The 24236-nt window shown below is 36.8% G+C and overlaps 1 protein-coding gene across 2 annotated transcripts in view; it reads left to right on the forward strand.

The window, feature by feature from the left end:
- The window catches only part of EPHA3 (EPH receptor A3), a 360676-nt gene that overhangs the window by 270124 nt on the left and 66316 nt on the right, over nt 1–24236 (forward strand). The window contains exons 6-9 of one of the 2 annotated variants that reach the window (XM_040484241.1): nt 9161–9285; nt 12276–12435; nt 20384–20486; nt 21199–21266. In XM_040484241.1, coding sequence (XP_040340175.1) covers nt 9161–9285; nt 12276–12435; nt 20384–20486; nt 21199–21266 — 456 coding nt within the window. Of the gene's footprint in view, nt 1–9160; nt 9286–12272; nt 12436–20383; nt 20487–21198; nt 21267–24236 lie in introns of both variants that reach the window. The other variant, XM_040484240.1, reaches the window with a different exon arrangement.

The following is a 24236-nucleotide window of genomic DNA, read 5'->3' on the forward strand; positions in this document are numbered from 1 at the left end:
TTATATTTCTTACCATTATGTGTAAAGTGGAACCAGCATAAATGTCAATCCCCTCCTGTACTCACAGTGTATTTAAGTTGTACCTCTCCACTCCTGCAGTAAATTAGAAAGCAGCAAACTCTGTGTCACAGGCTCGACAGAAGGTGCCACCAAGGTCCAGAGCAGTTCCATCTGTCCCGTGCTGCAATGTAGCAGCTGTACCCCTGAGTGACTGTGAGTCAGAACAGACCTATTACCTCAGCAGCCCTTTAAAAGAAACAAACAAGCAAAAACTCACAATGTGGTTAGCTTAGTTATAATATCAACTTGGTTCTTCATTCACCTGGGCTTGACTTGGCACCATAATCCTTTTCCCACCACCATATTTCCCTTAGCCAGTCTATTTGCTCTAATCAGTCTATACTAAAATGGCCTTGTCTGAACTAAAAAGTTGTATGAGATATTATCTGATTTTGCCCAAGAGTTCATAGTTAGTTATTTACTTTGAGTACTGACTTGAATTTTGAAGCTTGTACTCTATTCTCTTTATTTTGTGGATACCACTCAATTAGGACAACATGCAGGGGATATTGTTGAAAGTAATCTACATTGGTTGGGAACTCGGGATATTAAAATCCCATGAAAGCAACTTTTCTAAATATATAACTAGGAAAACACCTAAAGGACAACTTTTAACAAATAATCAGGATTTAGATATTAAGACTCACAAAGTCAAGATATAGCTTCTGGAAATTTTAAGATATTGAGAAACTTTAAGATATTGAGATATGAAATGAGGAATTCCTCAAACAACTTTTGGCTGTCTGGGAGGGAAGATTCTATCCTTTCCATGTAGATTACTTATATTATCTCTGGAATACATTTTTCTAAGTTTAGGCCTAGGAAAATAGCTAAAATTGTAAAGCAAATATTTTCAGAAATAAAGAACATTGTGTATTTGAAAATAATGTGTGCATAGCCAAATGCGTGTCTAGGATTTTGAAAGTACTTTATGTTTCATGTAATTTATGAAGAAAAAGAAGAACACCCCAGATTTAGGTGAATTTCATTTGTCTCGCATAAAGAGTGAAACACAACTAGACCTTCCAGGAACACTATATCATCTGTGTAAGAAAGAACATTAGGTTAAAACGCACACATACAAATACACGCACATATACACACACACGAATGTTTAGATGAAGAACCAACTATCAATATCATTGCCTTGTATATCAAAGCATGATGTCTTTGGATAGAGCTCACTAGAATCTGAAACTGTAGAAACTTTGAAAGTATGCATGGCCCTCCAAAAGACCTAAAGAGAAAAGAATATTGTAGAACATCTCAGCAAATCTAAGGAACATATTTTATTTTTGTCTAAAATGTAATGATGTTGTAGATATATAGAACCTCTTCAGGAATCTCAGTATTTTTATCATACGTTTGCTAGTATGCTGCACTTTTCAAAGACAAATAGTTAAGAAAAAACTTTTATTTGCTCTAATTTCTGTTATTTCCTACCTACATGATTCTTTATTTTAGACGTTAGTCAACTCCAAGTGAACAATAAGAGTTTTTAAAATAGCTACTTATCAATATTAACCTCTTTCATATTGCAACATTATTTTTAGGAACCCGTGGTTTACCTTCCATATATTTTCGAAGCCGTATTACATATGTGAGATAACGGAAAATATATATTAGTCTCTGTCCCCAGTTCCTGGCACAGAGCTCCTAAAACTCTTGTAATTTTCTCTTTTTTTAAATGTAATATTTCTTTATTTTGAGAGAGAGAGAGAGAGAGAGAGAGAGAGAGAGAGAGAGAGAGACTACAAACAGGGGAGGGGCAGAGAGAGAAAGGGAGAGAGAGAGAGAATCCCAAGCAGGTTCCCCACTGTTAGCACAGAATCAGATATGGGGCTCAATCTCATGAACAGTGAGATCATGACCTGAGCCAAAACAAAGAGTCAGACACTCAACCAACTGAGCCACCCAGGTTCCCCAAACTCTTGTAGTTTTCTAAGTGATAGAGCAATAGGAGCATTTTTTGTTCTAGTACTTGGTCTTTGACATCAGTTGCCGACACAGGACTCCTGAATCTCTTGTAATTTCCCGGGTCAGAGGTGCGTCTGTTGTTCTAATGAGGTGACTCTGGGTGAGTTTTCTGGATGGCTCCTGGATGAGGACTGGTCAGTGGAAAGACCAAGCCATGATTAGAAGCTTGGAATCTTCAGCCCTGCCACCCTTACTCTTGAGAAGGGACAAGGCCTGAACATGGATGGAGTTAAGCTTGATCATGCCTACATGACGAAGCCTCTGTAAAAATCCCAATAGTATGGGGTGTGGAGAGCTTCCAGGTCTATAAGCGCATCCATGTACCGGGAGGTGACACACCCGAACCCCACCAGGAGAGAAGGTCCTGTGCTTGGGACCCTCCCTGACCTTGTCTTGGATATCTCTTTATATTATTTAATGGATTGATAAACGTAAGTATTTTCCTGAGGGCTGTGAGCTGTTTTAGCAAATAAATCAAAGGGAGGAGGAGGTCATGGGAACCTTTGATTTGTAGCCAAGTCAAACCGAAATTTTGCATAATCTGGGAACCTACTACTTGCAATTGGTATCTAAATGGGTGACAATCTTGTGGGACTGAGCCCTTAACCGATGGATTCTGATGCTATCCCTAGTAGATGATGTCAGAATTTAAACCGAAGAAATTACTTTTCTCTTTACTATAGACAATTAATGACATAATTTTATAGATAAGGGTATCTCTGCTAAACATATTATGGTTTTTATTTTGGTTTGAATTTTATTATTTTAACATCAAGAGCTAAATGGAATTTATCTTTGAAAGGAAATAACCACAAAATATATTGTATAGTTTACTGCAAAACTAACCAAACTGCATAGCTAGTTTTATACAAGGTTGTCATGACATTAGGCACTGAAGACGCTGAGGGGCTTATAATGTAGTGCGAAGACATATTGGTAAGCAAATTATGCAATTACAACCTAATGCAGTAGGCTGAACAATAAGAGAATGAACAACTATTCTGTACATCAGAACAGAGGAAGAAGCTGCTTAATATCGCCTAAGGGACTCAGGAAGGGCTTCATGGGAGAATTCTATTAGCCATGGATTTCTAAGGATTATAAATACAAGAGCGTTTTCACATGGAAAAGGAAAAGATTGAGTGTTCCAGACAGCTAATGTAGCAGCACACTGTGGACAGATGACCGAAGGAATCATCTTCAGAGTTTTAGTTTGAAAGGAGAGCAATAATAATAAAGCTGGTATGGGTGTTGCCGTCTTACGAAGAATCTTAAATAATTATGTAATGAATTTCAATTGATATCTCTCATTGTAGTTCAGAATTTCCCGAATGTGAGATCTTAAGAGTTTTCTAATACAAACTTCTTAAAACTAGATTCTTAGGCCTTTATTTCATTTCTTATATTTAGTTAATAAGCTTAGAAAAGACTTATTTGAAATTATGAAATTTTGAAAGAGGGCAGGGTTAATGTTTCATTTACTTTATAAAATGATAAGCCATCAAAAGGTGAGAAAGTTGCATTTCTGGAAAAATTGAGATGAAAACTATAGAATCCAATGCAGGTGAAAAACGACAAGAGTTTGAACTGAAACAGGGATGGAAAAGTAGAATTGAATAAAGAAAAGCCGTCAGCTTTCAGATTTTGAAGCTGTTGGCTTGCAGGGTTGTTGGTGAGGGAGAATATATAAAGAAGTTTAACTCTGAAATTCAAACTGGTTAGTCTGTAAAGATAGTGAGTCCTGAGACCCAAACAGGAAATTCCGGACAGCAACAGGTTGAGGAAATCAGGATTGGGGTGGTGAGATGGAGAACATTAAACTATGAATGATTATGCTAATTCAAGCCCAAGAGTGTTTCTGGATTTAATAGAAGGGTTCACTTCCTAAAAACCAAGAAGGAAATGTTCTTAAGTGGGCATTGTAATGAATGGTACAAAAATATAAGGGAGTAATGCTTTGAAAGGCATGTCTGATTCAAAGTAAAAATCTTTCAACCATTTACTGCATAATATTTTCCCATGGAGATAATTTTAAAAAGCTTTGGCTCACTTAGAAAAGAAATACTGAACCCTCTTTGTTATTACTTTAACTGGTCCAATCTCTAAACCACAGATACCTCAGAGGTTCATTAGAAATTCCCAAACCCAGAAGGAGGAAAGTCCCAATAAAAACAAATACACCAAACCAGATCCTTTAGGAGTTGAATTTTGAAGTTTTGACTTCCTGATTCTAAGGATGGGTCATATTTTAGCTGCAGAATAATAGTAAACGTAGCTTGAATATACCACAGCTAAAATAATGAATCTCTTCCATGTCTGTCAGTAGATTTGGCGTGTAAGTATACCATGTGTAATTCAAATACAAATTGTAAACCATACTAGCCCCATCTCTAAGCCAATCTCTTTACCTGGAAACCTCTTTAGCCCACATTTTCTGCTTCTTCATTGAAATTTGTTTTTTTGATTATTTCATTAGATGCAGGTTACACTGGCAATGAGAGAAAATATTGCCTTTCCTTTATAAATAAATAACTGGGGTTCAATTATCAACTTTGAGGGTTATACTTCTCTTATGTCACTGTCCTCTGGACTACCCATTACATGTTTCTGATTCAAGAAGCTACCAATTGCAGTGGTCTGGAACTAGGCAAGTAAACACCCAGTGTACATTCAACCCTTGGTCCCCAGGAAGTGATGTCTCCCCAGAATAGAAATTGAAACCATTTGATAGCAGATTTTACAAAACACATATTACAAGATAACATAAGGTGAAAATATCGGTATAGGTCTATATAATGACCAAAGAAAATTTTTAATTTTTTTTTCAATGTTTATTTATTTTTGAGAGAGAGAGAGACAGAGCATGAGCGCAAGGGGGGAGGGGCAGAGAGAGAGAGGGAGACACAGAATCCGAAGCAGGCTCCAGGCTCCAAGCTGTCAGCACACAGCCCGACATGGGGCTAGAACCCACGAACCCTGAGATCATGACCTAAGCGAAGTCAGACCCTTGACTGACTGAGCCACCCAGATGCCCCAACCAAAGAAGATTTTTAAAGAAGAATTAATTGAAAGAGCCTTGAGCAAGTCAGCTGTGACACCACAGAATTTTCGTAGTACCTTGAAGGGTCATAATTTTTCAGTGGTGTAATGTAAGTATAGGAAGGCTTCGTGGAAGATGATTAACTGTGTGATTCCTGAGCCTCTCTTTCCCTCCCGACCCTTTTTTCTTGTATGTGTATTCTTTTAGGAAACATTTCAGTTAAAATATAATACATTTCACTTTATAAGTGTATCATGTCTCCATTCTTCATCTTCCAGAGGACATGTATATCCGGCTATACCCAGAACAGCAAAAGCGAAGATCAAATAATTGTTCCCTCTCAAATACCAATATAACCAAAATGTATTTTATACACCAAGACATTATTTGAAAGAGGGTCATTAACTTACTAAAAATTAGTTTCTTCTTACTGTTTTAATTTTTCTTGTTACCCCTTTTTCATATTTTTTTTTTCCTGTATAACTCTGCATTTACTAATCTGCATAAAAGCCTGGACCAGTTTCATAGCAGCCTATTTTGTCATCAACTTCTTTCTCTTAATAAGATAGTCATTTTAGTAATGTGTCATTTAATATATATAAAAGAGGCACCAGATTAAAACTCTTAATCTTGGGCTATTGGGGTGTTGACCAGTAATTGCTGTTTTAGCTTATAGGACCCACATTTTGCTGGGAAAAAGCTGTGTCTCCTCCTATGTAACTTCTCACTCTAGGTGAGAGCATTTTTCTAGTTTTAGGAGATATATATATATATATATATATATATATATATATATATATATAATTAATTTAATTATTTTGAGAGAGAAAGGGAGAGAGAGTAAACTCTCAAATGTGCACCAGCAGGCAAAGGGCAGAGAAAGAGGGAGAGAGAGAATTTCTAGCAGGCTCTGTGCTGTCAGCACAGAACCTGATGTGGAGCTCAATCTCAGGAACTGTGAGATCATGTCCTGAGCTGAAATCAAGAGTAAGACAACGGATTGAGTCACCCAGGCTCCCCTAGATTTTTTTTTCATTCCATGTAACTATTACCTGCCATTCTTTCAAATCAAAGTTAAAAAAAAAAAAAAGGAAATGAAGACCAAAAAATCAAATCTATTTTATGATATATATGCAATACCGTGTTCTCTTAAATACAAAATATAATAATAAATTTAAAGGATTTGTATGGATTTTGGAAACTAGCACTTTGAACAAATCACCCTTTAATACCTGGAAACTAACTTAAAGAGATGTAATCCATATCACTGTTTCTCATTAATATTACAAATTCTGTGAGCACTTAAGGAAGTGTGGATAAATTATACTTCAAGACATGAATTCGGAGTGTTCTAGAAAATCTTTTAAAGAGCACTGATACAGTGTAATGCCCACGGAATTCATCTCTTCCTGCAGTATGTTTTATTATGTCTTAAAATTATTTATTAGGAGAGAGAAAAACAATTTCTGTTAATTATTTATGAATATTAAAATATTGATGAGCATTACCTAAATGTGACAGGATCCCAGCTGGTGCACAGGGCTGACACTGCTGAAATGTAGCCAACACAAGAGGCGTGCACTAAAAGAGCAGAACAAATGACTTAACAGGGGCCTAAAAGCAGCAATCAGAAGAGGTTCATTTAACTTAGAGAAGGCACAAGCTCCGAGCAATTGCCTCTACTTAAGTAAGTGTGGAATTACAAAAGACTATTTATTACAGTCGAACAGGGCCCTGCAGCTTGCTCAAAGATCTTTGAAGAATTTCAGCACTTATAAAGTCTTGCTCAGTGCAGAAGCAGTAAACGTTGGGCAGATCCCAAGCAGCCTGCAAAGCTTTCATTAAAAAGTTAATACAGCCTTCCTCACGATTGTTCTTTGAAATGAATTATTTTCTGTCTCATTTTTTGTTTTTGTTTTGTTTTTGTTTTGTGTTGTTGTTTTATTTTTGTTTTTTTAAGGAGAGATGCCATACATGGTAATTTTCAAAACTTCTCTGAAAACTGTATTTTAATTGTTAGGAAAAATAAACCAGTTTCATGGGGATATGGAATGAATGAATGTAGGGTCTCCATGGGTTTACTAAGAAAGTGTTCCAACATCAAGAGTCTTTGAAATGCTCTGTAAGTATATATTAAAAGTTATTCCATTAATGGATTTATTTCAGCACGAAAATTAGTGGAATTTCTTCATTTTGTACAAAACAATATTTATTTCCCAGGACATTAGGGCTACAACTTTTCTATTAACAATTAATGAATTGTTGTTTTGTTTTTTTTTAAATATAAAGGTTAAAGTAAAAGAAAATAATTCTCAAAAATTAACATTTTTGTTTATTTATAACTGAATGATGTATTTAGAAACATTGAATACATTTATAAAATTTTAATGAAATATAACCAAAATAAATTATCCTTTGCTAAGAATCAATTCAAGAGCAGCAAACCAGTACAGGTTGGAGGGGTGAGGGTGCTGTGAGGCCAATCCAAGAAATAAAACAATAATATTGAATAGACAAAAATTGAATATGAAAGGTAAATGATGTTAAGTTACATGAAAGGATGTTAATTGCTAATGGGAACAAAATATGGATAAGAAAATATATTTACTTTCCCATCAGAAAAGCAACAGCTACATTTTTCCTTGGCAAAAGATTAAATTATCATTCCCAGGCCATTAAATGAATGAAGCTTTAATTACAAAAGAGTTCAGAAGATCTTACAAATAATAGAAATAGGAGGATGGGGAATTTATTGAAGCAGATTTTTCATTTAGATTTACCCTTTCTAATACAGTGTCACGAGGCAAGCTTAGCAAAAGCTCTATTTTAAGTAAGGAATACAAATGAAAGGCATTTACAGACAGGAACAATTTAAGAGGTTAGATGCAAACGTCAGCATGGGACAATGACAGAAACATCAAATCCACAAATAGGAATCTTCCAATGCTGGCTATTTTGGGGAATACAAATGCACAGCGTTCTAATGCTTCTTGATTGAGAAAAATCTGTAAGAAAATAGGTCCTTTAGCAGTGAAAACAATTCAACAGTTAATGTACTTGATAATTCTTGATTTTTGTATTGTTTCATGTTTGCAATTTCTTTTGCCGCATTCTATTAGGGCAGAATGCTGCTGAACCCCACAGTGAGGTATTTCAGTTGGCCAGTGTACCAAGGTTGAGATCTGAAACCAGAAGTGCACTGAGGGATAGTACGCATTTTTTTTAATGGAAGGACTTAAGGAGGATATCACTTAAAATATATTTAATCTTCCATTAGAAATGAAGGTAACCGTATGATATCTGATCCAAACAGATGATTTTTATTCATATTCTGTACTTTAGATAATGCATAGCAAAACATAACAAATACAGAGTCAACACCCAATAAGACACCTCAAAATATGTCCCAAGATTTGTGACACGAAGTGTATTCAGTTCTTTGGTATTTTTATTAAATATATATATTTTAAGAAATAAAAATGTAACAGCAGAAGATTGTTCTTTCCTGATATTTTTATTCATGAGAGATTTGGTTAGAAGTCAAGACCTACTATAATATGTTCTAAACCCTGTGTATTTTACAATACAGTAAATATTATTATTATCTATAGATACCAAGGGACTCCTGGTGCGTAATGGATTCCAGTCCTCTTAAAGAGTTGCATATGAAAATGTTATCAATGAGCTGAAGAATCTGGCATTAATAACTTTGCAACATTATAACAAATAGGTAGCCCTGATTTTTTGTTCTTTTTTTAATATATCAAATATATTTCATTGCTTACATTATAGTAGCAGATTGAAAACATCTGCTCACTTGCCACTAGTCCACCAGCAGCTGAAAATCTCAGCTCATTTTCCATAGGCCTGTATGTACCAAGGCTATAATCCAGCTGCTGAGGCTTGATATGGGGCCAGATTAATACTCCAGAGCCTTTGAAATGGAGATAGTGCTTTCTTGCCAAAGATTAGAGGAATGATAGCTTGCATTTGCTTGTTCGCTTCTCGTTCTGCTCTTCCTTACCACCCTTCCCAATTGGATTGATTTGTGTCCTCCCTCATCCCCTCCCATTTTCTTTACAGCTCCATCACCTGTCATGACGATTAAGAAGGATCGAACATCCAGAAACAGCATCTCTTTATCCTGGCAGGAGCCTGAACACCCTAATGGGATCATATTGGACTACGAGGTCAAATACTATGAAAAGGTGGGGAGATGACGTTAAAGGGTTGGGCTGTGTAGGGAAAGAGGTTACCTTCTTATGAGCTGTGCACTTGCAAAGAAACCAATGGCATTGCTAAGAAATGGTAGAGCTCTGTTTGGAACTTGGGTCCTCTGATACCTTTGATTTATAAGTAGAGTGGGGTTTTGAAATCACTGTGCCAAATATCCCCCATTCTATAGCAATAAGCCACAGCAAAGATGTCAGTACCAAACTGAAGCCATCTAGTTATGGCATTGGAAATGACATTTTTCCTTCTACATTGAGAGACCCCTGTTCTATCAGCTATTTCACAGTGATTCCTTCATCTTTTGATGGACTGTTCCTTAGTTTATTGCCTAGGCATCGTTTCCTGACCTTCACATTCACATGAATTTCATTCAGTACAGATACTGAACTGTTGAACATTGAACTAATAACAAAACCATTGTATAATTGAACTGACAATGAAAAGCTTTCTTGATGTCGTACAAGGTAATTTAGAAGGTGGGCATAGATGGATGAGTTTGGTCCACATCCTAAAATTGTGATTCAGTAATACAATTATAAAAATAGGTACCTGATTATTTATAAGTAGAATTTAGGATATAGTATTTCGTCACTCTAAATGGCACTTATTTTTCTTTGGTTATAAATTATGGTGAGGTTTGAAAGCAAGATGTATTCAAATCTTATCAGAGGTGGGTGGCTTTATAGCTACCAATGTGAACGAAACATATTTGTGTGCAGTTTACAAAGTATTTCAAGGTGAATTAAAAACAAATTGTGCATTCGTAGAGCACTTCATAGAACAATTCTGCATACATTATTTAATTTTGAGCTGTCTGATAATCCTACGAAAGTGGGCAAATAGGTTCATCCACAAATAAGAAAACAGAGTCCATGGCATTATTTGAATTTCTCACAAGCTCACTGCTAATAAACAGGTATCTGTTTTGATTCCAGGCAGCCATGACTCCTCCGTTAGTATGTTTCCCTGTATTACAAGCCTTGCTCTACCTGAGTATGGATCATTAGAGAAATTAGTGGTATAAACAGTTGTGCAAAAAAAAGTAATTTATAAACATTTATCTACATTGTGTAGTTATTCTCTTTATTGAGGGTAATGTATTTCACAAACAAGTATGATGCCATTTTTTTCCATACTGCCACATGCAGGGAAAGGAATGTCTCTCTCATTAAAAGAAAACAAGAGGCCTAATAAACTTCACTGTGCTAAAGTCATAGTATAAATAACTTACATCCTAGCTTTTGGTGCTCCACTGTGACACTGTGAAATACTCATCTGATCATGATCTTCTGTTTTTAAAAGTGTGACAAGATAGATTGGGCAAATATAAGAATCCATGTCTTATAGACAATGCAACAAAATTAAAAAAAAAATTAATGATATGCCTCAGTTCAGATTAGATAGCAAAACCAGAAAACACCCAACCTTTAGACATTTAGAGCTAATTCAAAAATACAGTTAATCTATGTTCATATCTTGTGGACTTGGAAGGGGCAAGTATATCTTGACATATCTTGACAAACATACACAAAATTCTGAAATTGTCATATTCTACCAACAAAGCACAATGCACATCCTTATATTAAAACAATATTAACCAGTGCAGGAAAAAATAGCTGAATCTACTTTTTAATCCTTAAACTTTTAAAAATTTGATGCAAACTTACTTGCAATATTATCTTTAATATATACATTTATATAAATACTTATTTTTATCTTAAATATCTTTTATCTTAAATCATAAATTTAAAAATTATTCTCAAATACATATACACATATACGGACACATGTATATACACATATACATATACATATATATATGTATATATACACACATATACATATGCATATACATATGTATAATGATGCTTAGAAATGTTTTGAATGTTTCACTAGATTTAAATTCTTTAAGATCTAGCTTTCTTTTACTTTTTCTTTTTTTTTTTTTTAAGGTCTTGTTTTCTTGACTGTTTACTTCGCTAATGATGATGAACAGATTCAAGTTCCAGGCATATGCTCAATTTTTTAAAAAATGAATTAATTCTTTCTGTAAAATAAATATATTTGATCCTCTTTATTATTTAATATACCAACTCAAATGTGATTCAATACATAACCAGCATCATTAACTAAAAAATGTGTGTAATGTACAACTTTTTTTCCGGTAAATTCTGTTATTTTGGTTGAGGATATCCACTCCAGGCCCCGGCACAGGTGCAGGGCATTCCACCATTGTTCAAAATCAGGTTACCCATAAAGTGCTCAGTATATGTTAATGTGCCTTAGGGGAAAAACACAATTCTCTGAAAATCCAAGTTTTGTACACAAGGCTTGACACAAAGACTTTACTGTTACTTTGCACTGTGAATTTCCTAACATACAATGTAAGTCTCCTGGAGAAGATCCTTTGGGGAAATGTCTCTAGGCTTTGATCTGAAGATATTTGTCTCTGCTAAACCACAGTGACTTAGATTAAATACAGTGCACATATAAGTGATGCCGAGAAATTTAATGTAGTGCCATATGTAAAACCTGGGCCTTTTTAAAGTTTAATATTTTATAATTGATATCTTTCTGAGAATCAGTAGGGCATCCCTATTAGGTTTAATTCAAAAGGATATGTTCCTCTTTGTAAGTTTATTTTTGAAATCAGATTGAAGCTTTCATTCAGGCTTGGCTGTGAAGAAAGCATATCACTTGCATGTTCACTAACCAGTAAGAATGAAAACTAACTTTTCCTGCTTTATGTGCAAGGCGCAAATCATTTTATCCAAATTAGGAAATTCTGTATATATTGTTAGCTTCAAAATGCCTCTATTGTATTCAGAGAGTGAAATAATTGTCACCTCTTTTATATGTCCTATGTTAAAATCTGAAAGAACTGGTTTTGGGTGGCTCACCTTTTTACCATCCAATAGCCTTATGAAGATTTGATTGTAACATGATTTTTCTTACCTCAAAGCAGGAGCAAGAGACAAGTTATACCATTCTGAGGGCAAGAGGCACGAATGTTACCATCAGTAGCCTCAAGCCTGACACTACTTACGTATTCCAAATCCGAGCCCGAACTGCAGCTGGCTATGGGACCAACAGTCGCAAGTTTGAATTTGAAACTAGCCCGGACTGTATGTATTATTTCAGTATAGGGTGTAGGGGGGAGGGCTGTTGCAAAGTTGTCTGATAATTCACTCTTTTTCTCCCTATCTAAATTTAGATAATATGTTGACATTTAGACACATTGAAAGTGTACTGCTTGAAATATTTAGCCATTTATATAGCGTTGGGTCTGTAGTGTGGGTGTGCATCTGTGTGGGGTTTTTTTTTTTTTCTTTTTTACAAATCAAACATATTCTAAGGCCTGGAATGCTACTGGTCTTCTGTTGGCCATAAATTGCTTTGAGGAACGCCATTTAATATGGTAACATACTCCCAGTACCTGTTCATCCAGATGTTCCAGGTTCATTGCATGATTCAGTGAACTAGGAAAAGAAACTTGCTGATCCATGAGGATTTTAATATTGTTTTAATCCTTAACATATTCAATCTTGTATCACTTGGAGATTAAGGATTTTCTAAAACCTGATTTATCACCTCATTCACATTCACAAGCAATTTGGATAATCTTGTGTGTCTGACACCAAATTTGGCATAGACTGGTCTAAAATTGGCAAACATTTTCCCAGTAGCATTTCTCTTTTCTTCAAATGCATTTGCTTCATATTAGAAAAACCCTCTGCTAAAATATGATTTTCAAAAAGCTAATAAATATCATGGCCATGGTACTAATATGGAGTGAACACAAGTTCAACTTCAAGCTAAGGATTTTATTTAGTGTATTAATTAATGAGGAGACTATTATATATTTATTTCTGTTTATTATATTCTAAAAAAGATTAAACTGGTTTGTTTTTTAGATTAAACTTGTTTAAAGGAAAATTTGAAGAACAGATAAATATGCATATATAAATACATATTTGTGTGCGTATATATTACAGGCAATCAGGAATACTTAAATTTATTAATTTGTCCCAGACTGATTAATATCCTATAGGACAATAAATGTGATGATTGGAGTCATCTTTTCTACTGTACATAAACCAGTTCTATCTCTAGTGAACGTTTTATTTTAATTGTAATGGGAAAAATTGTATACATCACTCAGTTTCCTGCAACTTAAATTCACAGTTGTAAAATAGCCTAGAAAGACAATCAAAGATGAACTCCTTTTAGAAAAAATCATCCAGGGAGGGTCTGACAATGGCCAGCACAGTACCGAAGAGAAACCCAGTAATCTCTTTTGACTGTTCCTGGCATGTGTATTTCCTGTCTAAATATTTTGTCTGCAATCTAAAAGCACATTGGTTTTGGTACGGTAACATTTTTATTATGCCCACAATCCATACCTAATAGAAACATTAAAAGATAAACACAAATTATAAAAAACAGTTTAAGTTAAATAATAGTTACTGTATCAAACAGTTATGCTATTTTATGGCACACCTTTTGTCAGCTGATTGGAAGCGCCACTTACCGTAACCAGCTGTACCTTCTGGAAGGTGTTGAGAATCTTAGTGTTCTTAGAAATTATCAGCTCACGCTGAAACGCAGTAATTCTTCTAACTCGATGGCGAGCTGCCATCCCCCAAAACACTAATCTATATATACTTCAAAACCTCTGCTAATTCTCCTGCAATGGATACACATGTTTTCACCTGTGGGGCGGTCTTGGGAGTGCCTGCTCGGATGTCCCTGCCACCAAGTCAGCAGCTGCAGACAGCCTTCCTCTGCTGCACCTGCCAGGACCCACCGCAGGCCTCCTGCAGGGGCCACGCTCTCCTCCATGACTAAACACCGCAAGGGCACAGGAGTCAGCCTCTTCTGCCTAAGGCAGGACTCGTCCACGGGCAGCCTTCCCTCTGGGACTCCAAAGAGAAATGGCTCTCCGAGAACATTAGAAACCAGAAAGTTATAAAATATCATGAAAGTGCATCCTGAACAGGTTTAAAACAAATTTAAAATTTTAGATGACATCATAACAGAGTTTAATTGCAATTTAACAATGGTAGTTCTCAATCTTTTTGTAACATTTAAGTAATGCAAAAAAGTTGCCTTTTTTTAAAGATTTTATTTGTAAGTAATCTCTACACCCAAAGTGGGGCTGGAAATCACAACCCTGAGATCAAGAGTCGTGGGCTCCACCGGCTGAGCCAGTGAGGCGCCCTGCAAACAAGTTTCTTGTTCTGAAATGATTACAAATTGAATTTTTTTTCAAACTTTTAAATGGTTATTTAAGTTAAGAACAACAAAACCTACATTTGCTTTACCAAGAAAGATCACAAATCCCAGAAAGCGAAAAAACACATGTTCATTACATCCTGTGGTAGAAATTAGGTATCTCGAGGGGCAGGAGGGTCAGATCACCATTAGATAAACATATTTTCTGTTTTTAATCAGCACTTAACTCTAGGTGATATGTAAATTTTCAAAGGGAACAACAATATACTAACGTGATTCCAGATTTACTACAGATACTGCCGTGATGGCATTCTGCACGAACCCCTAATGAGGCTTCCGTGTCTGAGGTTTAAGAAATATTCCATTTGAAAACTACAGGGTTTGGGAGTTTTGCCAAATAAGTTTTATATTTGCAATACTTCCACTGATGGATACAGCAGATGAAAAGAGAATAAGAAGGAAAAAATGAGCTTTTTAACATCATGTTCCTCATTTATAAAAATATTTGAGTGGTATGGTTTGATATTTTAAAAACTCAGTTTACTCTTTTTCACCATAGAATTCTTCCAGACTTTAAATATGGATGAGAAAAAAAGGTATCTTTTGTCTTAGGGGGAAAAAAGGACAAAATCAACTCTCTGTTTTTTTAATCAGAATGATGTATTCATAAAAATTCGTTCTAAGAACTTAAGAGTCTTATTTGTTATATATTGATATTTAATATATATATATACATATATATAAGACTGATGTTTGTATTTCTTTAACATTTTGCTGTTTATTCTAATTTTTTTCTAGTTTTTATTTTTAAAAATTATATTAGAAGTTATCTTTCATAACACATATAGATATTTCTTAGTAGAACAAAGTGGGTTTTTACCTGGAGTTTAGATAATATTTTTTGTAATTATCTTTATTTTTTTATTTTTTTAATGTTTATTTTTGAGACAGACAGAGTGTTAGTGGGGAGGGGAAGAGAGAGAGAGACAGAGACACAGAATCCCAAGCAGGCTCCAGGCTCTGAGCTATCAGCACAGGGCCCGACGCGGGGCTCAAACTCACGAACGACGAGATCATGACCTGAGCAGAAGTCAGATGCTTAACCAACTAAGTCACCCAGGGGCCCCAAAATGTCTTATTTTTTATAATTATTATCATCTTCATTTCACAGACAAAGAGACTGAGGCATAGAGAGGTTTAAGTAAGCTTTCCAAAATCACACAATTGGAAATGACAGGTCTGATTCGAGAACCTATGTATTTATGTGATAATATATTAAGCATTTTCTTTCTTGTTTGTTAAGGTTTTTTTTGTTTTTGTTTTTGTTTTTTTGAGAGAGAGAAAGAGTGAGCAGGGGAGGGGCAGAGAGAGAGAGAGAGAGAGAGAGAGAGAGAGAGAATCCCAAGCAGGCTTGCACTGACAGGAACCCTGAAATCATGACCTGAGCCAAAATCAAGGCTTGGACGATTTACCCACTGAGCCATCCAGGGACCCATTAAGAACTTTCATAAGCATTTTATTTGATCCTGTTCCATAAGTTATTCCGGTACTATTATTTCCTTTATACATGGTTTAGGACAGAGTTTATGTGTGTTTTTTCTTGGGTTGCATAACTAGGAAGTAGAGTCAGTGAACCTAGAATCTCCAAATTTTGGAGTACTAATCTAGTGCTGCAGTTGTACATTAAAAAAAAAAAAAAAGATATTATGCTGAAATTGTAGAGTTCATAGGAGTAAAGGGACTTCCCTAGAGTTAGGGTGGCATCTCCAAAGCACGAAGTACAAACAGAATGAAACTGACTTGCTTGGGAAAGCAGGCAAGTCAACTGTCTGGAAACCCTCACTGGGCAGAAACTGAATCCACAGCACTTTTTGCAGTTTTTTACTGGAGAAATGAAATAATAAAAATATATAACATTTATTAAGCACTTAGTGCTTGGAACTATTTTATGCTTGGAACTATTTTAAGTGTTTTGCTTGTATTAACCCATTTAATCCTTGCAACAGTGATCTTGTGTCACACAGCAAAATAAGTGCAAATCCAAGCATTCTGTTTCACGAGACTGAGCTCCTAACCAGTCTGCTTTAGGGAGAGAAGGTCGGCTGTATGTGCAGGATGTTCTAAATGGGAAGTGACCAGAAACAGGGGAAGCAGTTTGCTTGTGGGAAAACATTCAAAATGAGTTTCTAAGGCATGTAATAGACAGCAATTTTTTTTTCAACGTTTATTTATTTTGGGGACAGAGAGAGACAGAGCATGAACGGGGGAGGGGCAGAGAGAGAGGGAGACACAGAATCAGAAACAGGCTCTAGGCTCTGAGCCATCAGCCCAGAGCCCGACGCGGGGCTCGAACTCACGGACCGCGAGATCGTGACCTGGCTGAAGTCGGACGCTTAACCGACTGCGCCACCCAGGCGCCCCTAGACAGCAATTTTTAAAAGTGTTCCACGTAACATTTTTAGACAATTCTATAATGCATTTATTCAAAATCCCTCATTATAAATGTTTGCTAATTTCACTAACAAAAATGATCCATTTTGATTATGTGCCTTAGGTAGTCCCCAGGCTTCATAGATATTTAGAGCTAGAGGACACTGCAGAGATGTCCTAATTTAATTCTGTCTGTTACAGAAAAAGAAACAGAGAATTCCTCTTCCTTCTATCATGCTTCCTCTCCCAGTTTCATTGACATTTATCTCATCTCCCGGCTAAACTTCACAGAGAATGCAGACCTTGCTGCCCTTTAGAAGTTACTACGATGTACGTACAACATAGAAAGCATGAGATAAAGTTATTATTATAGGTTTACGGAGCATTATTGAATCACTAGGTTAAGTTACTTTACAAACTAATCACAGATCTGTATCCAACGGATAGGTATGTATCCGTCCAGAGGTTCTGGGAGAGAGATGTTAAGATGGACTTCTATGAGCTTTGTAGGGGAAAATGCAGAGAGGAAAGAGGTGGGAAGAACAGAAGCGGTCAGGCTGCACCTCTTGCTGGGATGTCTGTCAGCGTCTGTGAAGAGGTGGAGGGAAAGAGAAGAGTGGAGGAGGAGGAGGAGCTTCAGCCAGCAGCGCAGCTTGGCGGGTCTCCCCTGGGGGTCCCGCAAGCGGTGGGGAGCCCCAGAGTGAAGACTGCCTTAGAGGAGTCCTGCACTGAGCAGGGAGGGCCTGGCTCCAGTCCCCTTGTAGTGTTTAGTCATGGAGGGGAGGGTGGCCCGTGCATGAAGGCTGCGGTGGGTCCTGAAGGTGCAGCAGCTGGAGGCTGTCTGCCCGCTGCAAATTTGGCAGGGGGAAGATGCGAGCAGGCACTCCCGTGCCTGCCACAGTGGTGTAAACAGTTTGCTGGTAGTAAAGAATAAAGAGCTTGCAGCAGTTTATATTATGAGGATGCCATCCTACCACACTTGGAGCTCTTATTTTCAGATGCTTAGAAAACTTCTTACAGCCCATCTGCCATGTCTCTTTATTTGCATCATTTAGCTCTCCCTAAAACTGCATTATTTTCAAGAAATCCTTCCAAACTTAGATTTTGATCAGGCTGAACATTTGATAATGGTGTCTGGAGAGGTGATAGTATTCAAATAATCACACTCTCTCTTCTAAGCTCTTTAGATACATCGCTCATTCATTTGTTCAATCAGCATTTACTACAAGGGCAATATATGTTAAAATACGAGCATGTGAAAGGCCTTGTTCCGGAAGCTGCGTGTATTTTAGAATCTAGGGATTAGGATGCTTATGGAGTTTGTTAGCAGATAAGGCTGGAGGTGTAGGCAAGGAACAGGATCTTCAATGGCTTTACCTGCTCTGCTACAGAATTTGCATTTTACCTTAAAAGTGACGGAGAGGGGTGCCTGGGTGGCTTGGTCGGTTAAGCGTCTGACTTCGGCTCAGGTCATGATCTCATGGTCCGTGAGTTCGAGCCCCACGTCGGGCTCTGTGCTGACAGCTCAGAGCCTGGAGTCTGTTTCAGATTCTGTGTCTCCCTCTCTCTCTGCCCCTCCCCCGTTCATGCTCTGTTTCTCTCTGTCTCAAAAATAAATAAACGTTAAAAAAAAAAAAACTTAAAAAAAAAAGTGATGGAGAGCCCTGCAAAACTTTTATGCATGACGACGGCATGATCAAATTTATGGTTTAGAAGGAATATTCTACTGGCCAGATAAAAGATAGGAAAGGCATGCACATAAAGACCAATTAGGATTTTCTAATTGTAATCCAGAAGAGAAACGAAGACATGAACTAAAAAACACTTAAAACAGTTTGGTGATTAATTGGATAGTGAGTGATGAGGTGAGGGAGAAGACAAGATGATTTCGTATTTGTGTTCTCTATCCTTGCTACTCGAAACATGGTCTGGAATCAGCCAGCATCAGCATCACTGGAAGCTCATAAGGAAAGCACCGTCTCAGGGCACCTGGGTGGCTCAGTGTCCAACTCTTGATTTTGGCTCAGATCATGATCCCAGCGCCATGGGATTGAACCCCATGTCGAGCCCCGCACCAAGCTCCATGTTGAGTCTAGAGCCTGCTTAAGGTTCTCTCTCTCTCTCTCTCTCTCTCTCTCTCTCTCTCTTTCTCTCTGTCTCTGTCTCTCTGCCCTCTCCCCTACACCCCTCTAAAATAAAATAAAATAAATTTAAAAAAAGAAAAGCACAGTTTCAGCCCCCACTCTAGACCGACTGAATCAGAAATTTCTTTTCCAAAAGATTCCCAAGTGGTTTGAATGAACATTGAAGTTAGAGAAGCACTGCTCTAGCTCAAGGGTCAGTAGACTTTTTCTGTAAAGGGCTAGATAATAAATATTTTAGGCTGTGTGTGTGTGTAGACAGCCTCTGTGCTTTTACTCAACTTGGCTATTGTAGCATAAAAGAAGCCATAGATAATACACAAATGAATGTGGCTGTGCTCCAATACAACTTTACTTATGGACACCAAATTTTGAATTTTACATAATTTCTACGTGTCAAAAATCTTCTTTTGACTTTTTACAACCATGAAGCAAATGTGAAACCATTCTAAGCTCCTGAGGTATACAAAAACTGGTAGCAGGCCAGGTTTGACTCCCGGACTATTTTTAGGTGAGTGAGTGATGAGACATTCACAAAGGTAGGAGAGCAATTTTTTGGTGGTATGTGTTTAAAAAAAAAAAAAAATAAAAAAAACAAAAAAAAAAAAACCATTTGAATAACTCTAGATATTGCAAGATAATTAAGCTTGTTTAGAAAGCTTTTAGGGCACCTGGGTGGCCTAGTGGGTTAAGCATCTGACTTCAGCTCAGGTCCGATCTCAACTTTTGTGACTTTCAGCCCTATGTTGGGCTTTGTGCTGACAGCTCAGAGCCTGGAGCCTGCTTCGGATTCTGTATCTCCCTCTCTCTCTGCCCCTCCCCCGCTCGTGCTCTGTCTTCTCTCTCTCAGAAATAAATCAACATTAAAAAAAAAAATTAGGAATCTTTTATAATTTCATTCAGGGAAATCTGACCTGTTCACTATGTTCCTCTGATAACTTCTGGTGTATCCAATGAGTTTCTTTGCAGTAAGCCTACAGAAAACCAGTCCAGGATGTTTCGCAAAGTTCTGCACTCAAGTAGCGTTTGATTGATGCCATTGAAAGAGAGTATCTTATCTTATTAATTGGAAATTTCAAGCACCCTTATAGGCACTGTCTGTTTTTACACTAACGCGGAGAATTCTGTTTACACTGTATGAAGCAGGAAGCCACATTTTAGGTAAAAGCAGAGTAACTATGACTGAGTTTATCAGCTTTTCCATGCCGATGTTAGTTATGGTGTGTTAATGCCTGGCCTTTTCTTCTTTTTCTCTTCCACCCCCCAGCTTTCTCCATCTCCGGTGAAAACAGCCAAGTGGTAATGATTGCCATTTCAGCGGCAGTGGCCATTATTCTCCTCACAGTGGTCACCTACGTTTTGATAGGGAGGTGAGTTTGCGGTCTCTTTTACAGCCACTCATTATTGCTCTGCTCGCTCTCCTGAATTGCGGCTACAATCTGAAGACTGTGGTCAATGAAGTACTTTAACAACTAAGAATGTCTCTGCTTGTATCTATTCTTTCTTCCCTTCCCTTTCTTTTGTTTCTCCATCTTTCAGTTTTGATTTTCTTTTTTTTTTTTCCATGAAATTCCTGCCCCACTTTTCAACCTCATACCTCTTCTCCCTTTTGACCTCGTTTGTGGTTTTTACTCTCTTTTTCCAATTGTTCTCTCACTCTTGAAATACACCCCAGATTTCCCTGCCACTTTCTCACCCAGAACACTGGTAAGGCAGCACAGCACTAATCGCCGACAATGGAGACTTTACCCTTCATTCATTCTAACAGCAGTTGTTAAAAAAAAATACTATAAACACTTTCTAAGGCCATTATAAAAACTGAACTGAAGGGGTCTGCACAGTGGGGAAGCAACTCTGCATATCTCCTCATTAGGCAGCTTTCCAGAGTCCCCAGAGAAAGAGGCTTTCTATAAAGGATTTAGAAAATATGAAGTCATTAAACTTTCACTAAAGCATTTAATTGTTTGAGGAAAATGCCTTTTTTTTTTTTTTTTTTTTTTTTTGTGCTTTGCACATTCTGAGCATAGATAATTGCTTTCATATATTTTCTTTCTGTGTTCTCTTCCCCTGACTTCCCTCCAGGTTCTGTGGCTATAACAAGACAAAACATGGTGCTGATGAAAAAAGACTTCATTTTGGGAATGGACATTGTAAGTTCCTAAGCTGTTTTGGTGCTTTGGTTTCGCCGTTCTAGTTTTAGCCTTATTGATACATAATTGGATAACTTCCCCACAAAGCAGAGAATGCAAAAGGAGTTTTAGGAAAGAATTGAGCAGATTAAATTAATTTAAAATGGGGAAGGAGATTCATGGCTCTGCATGAAGTAATTTTTGCATGGTCACATTTCAGCATCCTTCAGCAAAGTGAAGGATAACCTATGGTTTATAGCCAAATAATGTACATGATGGGGAGTATGTACTCTAGTCAGCTCTGCGTAGCTGAAAGGCAAAGCGTATCTTCCATTTCCTTATTTCTCGTCCTTCGCTAAAATCTAAATAGGAACCTTGTCCCTTTCCGAACTCCCAAATAAATATAAACAACCTCTGTTTATGTGAAACGCCGTAGTCTATTTTGTCAACCAACCAGGAGAGAGCCTTTAAAATAAACTGTTTATTTTGGAGTTACACGATACCTAACTGGTCGGAAAGCCAGCACTTTTCCCTCGTATGTTAATACCAAGCAATTTCGTCTCCTTTTAATATTTTCTAAAGGAAATACTCTTTTGGGAAGCAAAGTGTTTATATCTAATAAGAGGACTGAATCTTTTTTTTCTTCTTCTGGCAAAACAAATCATCCCAGGCATTTTGATTTTCCAAATGATGTGGCAATTACTAATCAGTGGACTCAAAGGGAATAGCATGTTCTTATGGAAATTAGTGCAGACTAAACTCATACTTTTGTGCTCTCAGATCGTCTCAATATGACTGACGTAGCCTTGTAAGCATAACTTTCTTTGATTCGCTATTGCCTTGTAAAATTATTTTCAGTTCAGCATGATACTTCATACCCGTCATTGGTTTTGCATCTAAAAACTATAGCTCCCCTTATAACTCAAGTAACAGCTTGATTACCTGTTGCTAACATGCAGGAGGCACACAGCCTCCTTTTTTTCTTGCAAAAAAAGAAAAAGAGAATGTGTTCCAAAATGTAAACTGATGTGAGCTGGACACAGTGACAGAGTTTACAAAGGGCATGGTTTGTTCTATCCTTCTCATTGTAGTCATCACAGAATAATTCACAAAAGCCAAAGCGCTACCTTCCTCATGGCAACATCTCATCATTTTAGATTACTTTAAGAGAATGAATGAACAAATTGCAGGAGGCTTATGTAGCTTTTTTCATGGTCCCCCCTAAAACACTGAGTCACAGCTGCCGTGCATAAATTAGAGCAGTCACATTCCTGTGGATTAAACTGTTCCTAATTTGAGTTGGATAGTCAATGTAAATATTGTCTTTAGAGTAAAACAGTACTGATTTGGGTCTTTTAATATCGGAATTGTAAATCTCATGAATTTGGAACAATGATAAATTTCTGTGTCTCAATGGTAAGCATGTTCCTCTATCACTCCAATCTGTTTTAGCTCTTGGTTTTTCTAGTGGAGTTGGTTGAAACTTTAATTTTCTTCAAATGTACAATGTCTTTATGATAGACAAACAAAAAAGAAATGCATTTTATCCTAGCTGTAAGGGCATAAAATAACTTATATGCATGTCATAAACTTTCTGCGTCTTAGTGCTACAGCTGGTTTATTTCAGACCATTTATTTGGTATTACTTTAAAAAGCTCTAGCTATGAACTATTCCCTCCAGTCTTGTTGCAAATCCTATAATATTGCTTCAAAAGGAAAGAAATGTGTTTCACCTCCTAAGATCCTGTCCCCTTGCCCTCTCTGGCTAGGCCTTTTTATTTTTTGCTATCCTTAGGGCAACTCATGCTGGTAAAATGGAAATGTAAATTATTGTGTTTGCACAGAACGAGCTGTAAAGTAGTACAGCTTAACACGTGTGCATGTGTTTATTATCTGGTTTTCTTGACACAGCCCAGTTACTCTGTATGTTGCCCTTAATTATTGGTGTGAAGGGATTATGTGCCTTGTATCCTGCATCACCTGATTCCTGGCACTTCTGGGGTCAGCAGTTAAAAGTAAGCAGCCAAAGCTCCCACAGTGAACAGGCCATTTAACTTGGGGATGTGTGTGTTTATATTTGTATTGTTTCCCAAATTCCATGTGGATAGAAAAGCAATTTATGTGATTTTATTTAATTGCAATGAATTCGATTTTAGTAGGGAAAGGCGACTGAATTTTCAGATTATTTAGTGATACATATACTCTCTAGGGCTGACAGGTATAGAAGGGCCACTCTAAAGCACAATTCAAGGCTGTTTAAAGCTAGTATGTATTTAAAATGTTAGACATTGTTTCTGACAACTCACTTTATAATGGTCTTTGTAAATTCTGATACTAGTAAATTGCTTCCAAATTGATTTCCTTAAGTTCAGCAAGGTTAACACATTTGTAATTGTTTACAAGAAAAATTTTCATTTTTTTAAAAATAATTTTTACCTTACTTAAAAATTTTGTTAATGTTTATTTATTTTTGAGAGAGTGGGGGGAGGGCAGAAAGAGAGGGAGACACAGAATCCGAAGCAGGCTCCAGGCTCTGAGCTGTCAGCACGGAGCCCGATGCAGGGCTTGAACCCAGGAACCATGAGATCATGACCTGAGCCAAAGTTGGACACTGAACTGACTGAGCCACCCAGGCTCCCCAGTTTTTACCTTATTTTTTTTTTTTTTACTTGAAAAGGAATACTAAATGTCCTTATCTTCTGGTCCTTTACTGTACAATTACTAGAGATAAATCAAAACTGGATGATCATATATCCCAGTCTCCCTTTGATGTGAGCTTTTATTAAAATGTAACTAAACTTATTATACAAAAAGATTCCGGCAGCACTTTATTCCCTAACATATTTTAGTAGGTCTACAGTTACTTTTGCTGTTTTCCTTACTCTTAAGCAAGAAAAGTATCACAGCTCTCCTTAATCTGTTTGCTTATTTTAAGGGTAAAGTGTTTTAGTACTGATAATATTAGAAATAGTTTTAGTGAAATAATAAATT

The sequence above is a fragment of the Herpailurus yagouaroundi genome, unplaced genomic scaffold (genome assembly GCF_014898765.1).
Source record: "Herpailurus yagouaroundi ecotype Mexico unplaced genomic scaffold, PumYag 162, whole genome shotgun sequence".
Lineage (NCBI taxonomy): Eukaryota > Metazoa > Chordata > Mammalia > Carnivora > Felidae > Herpailurus > Herpailurus yagouaroundi.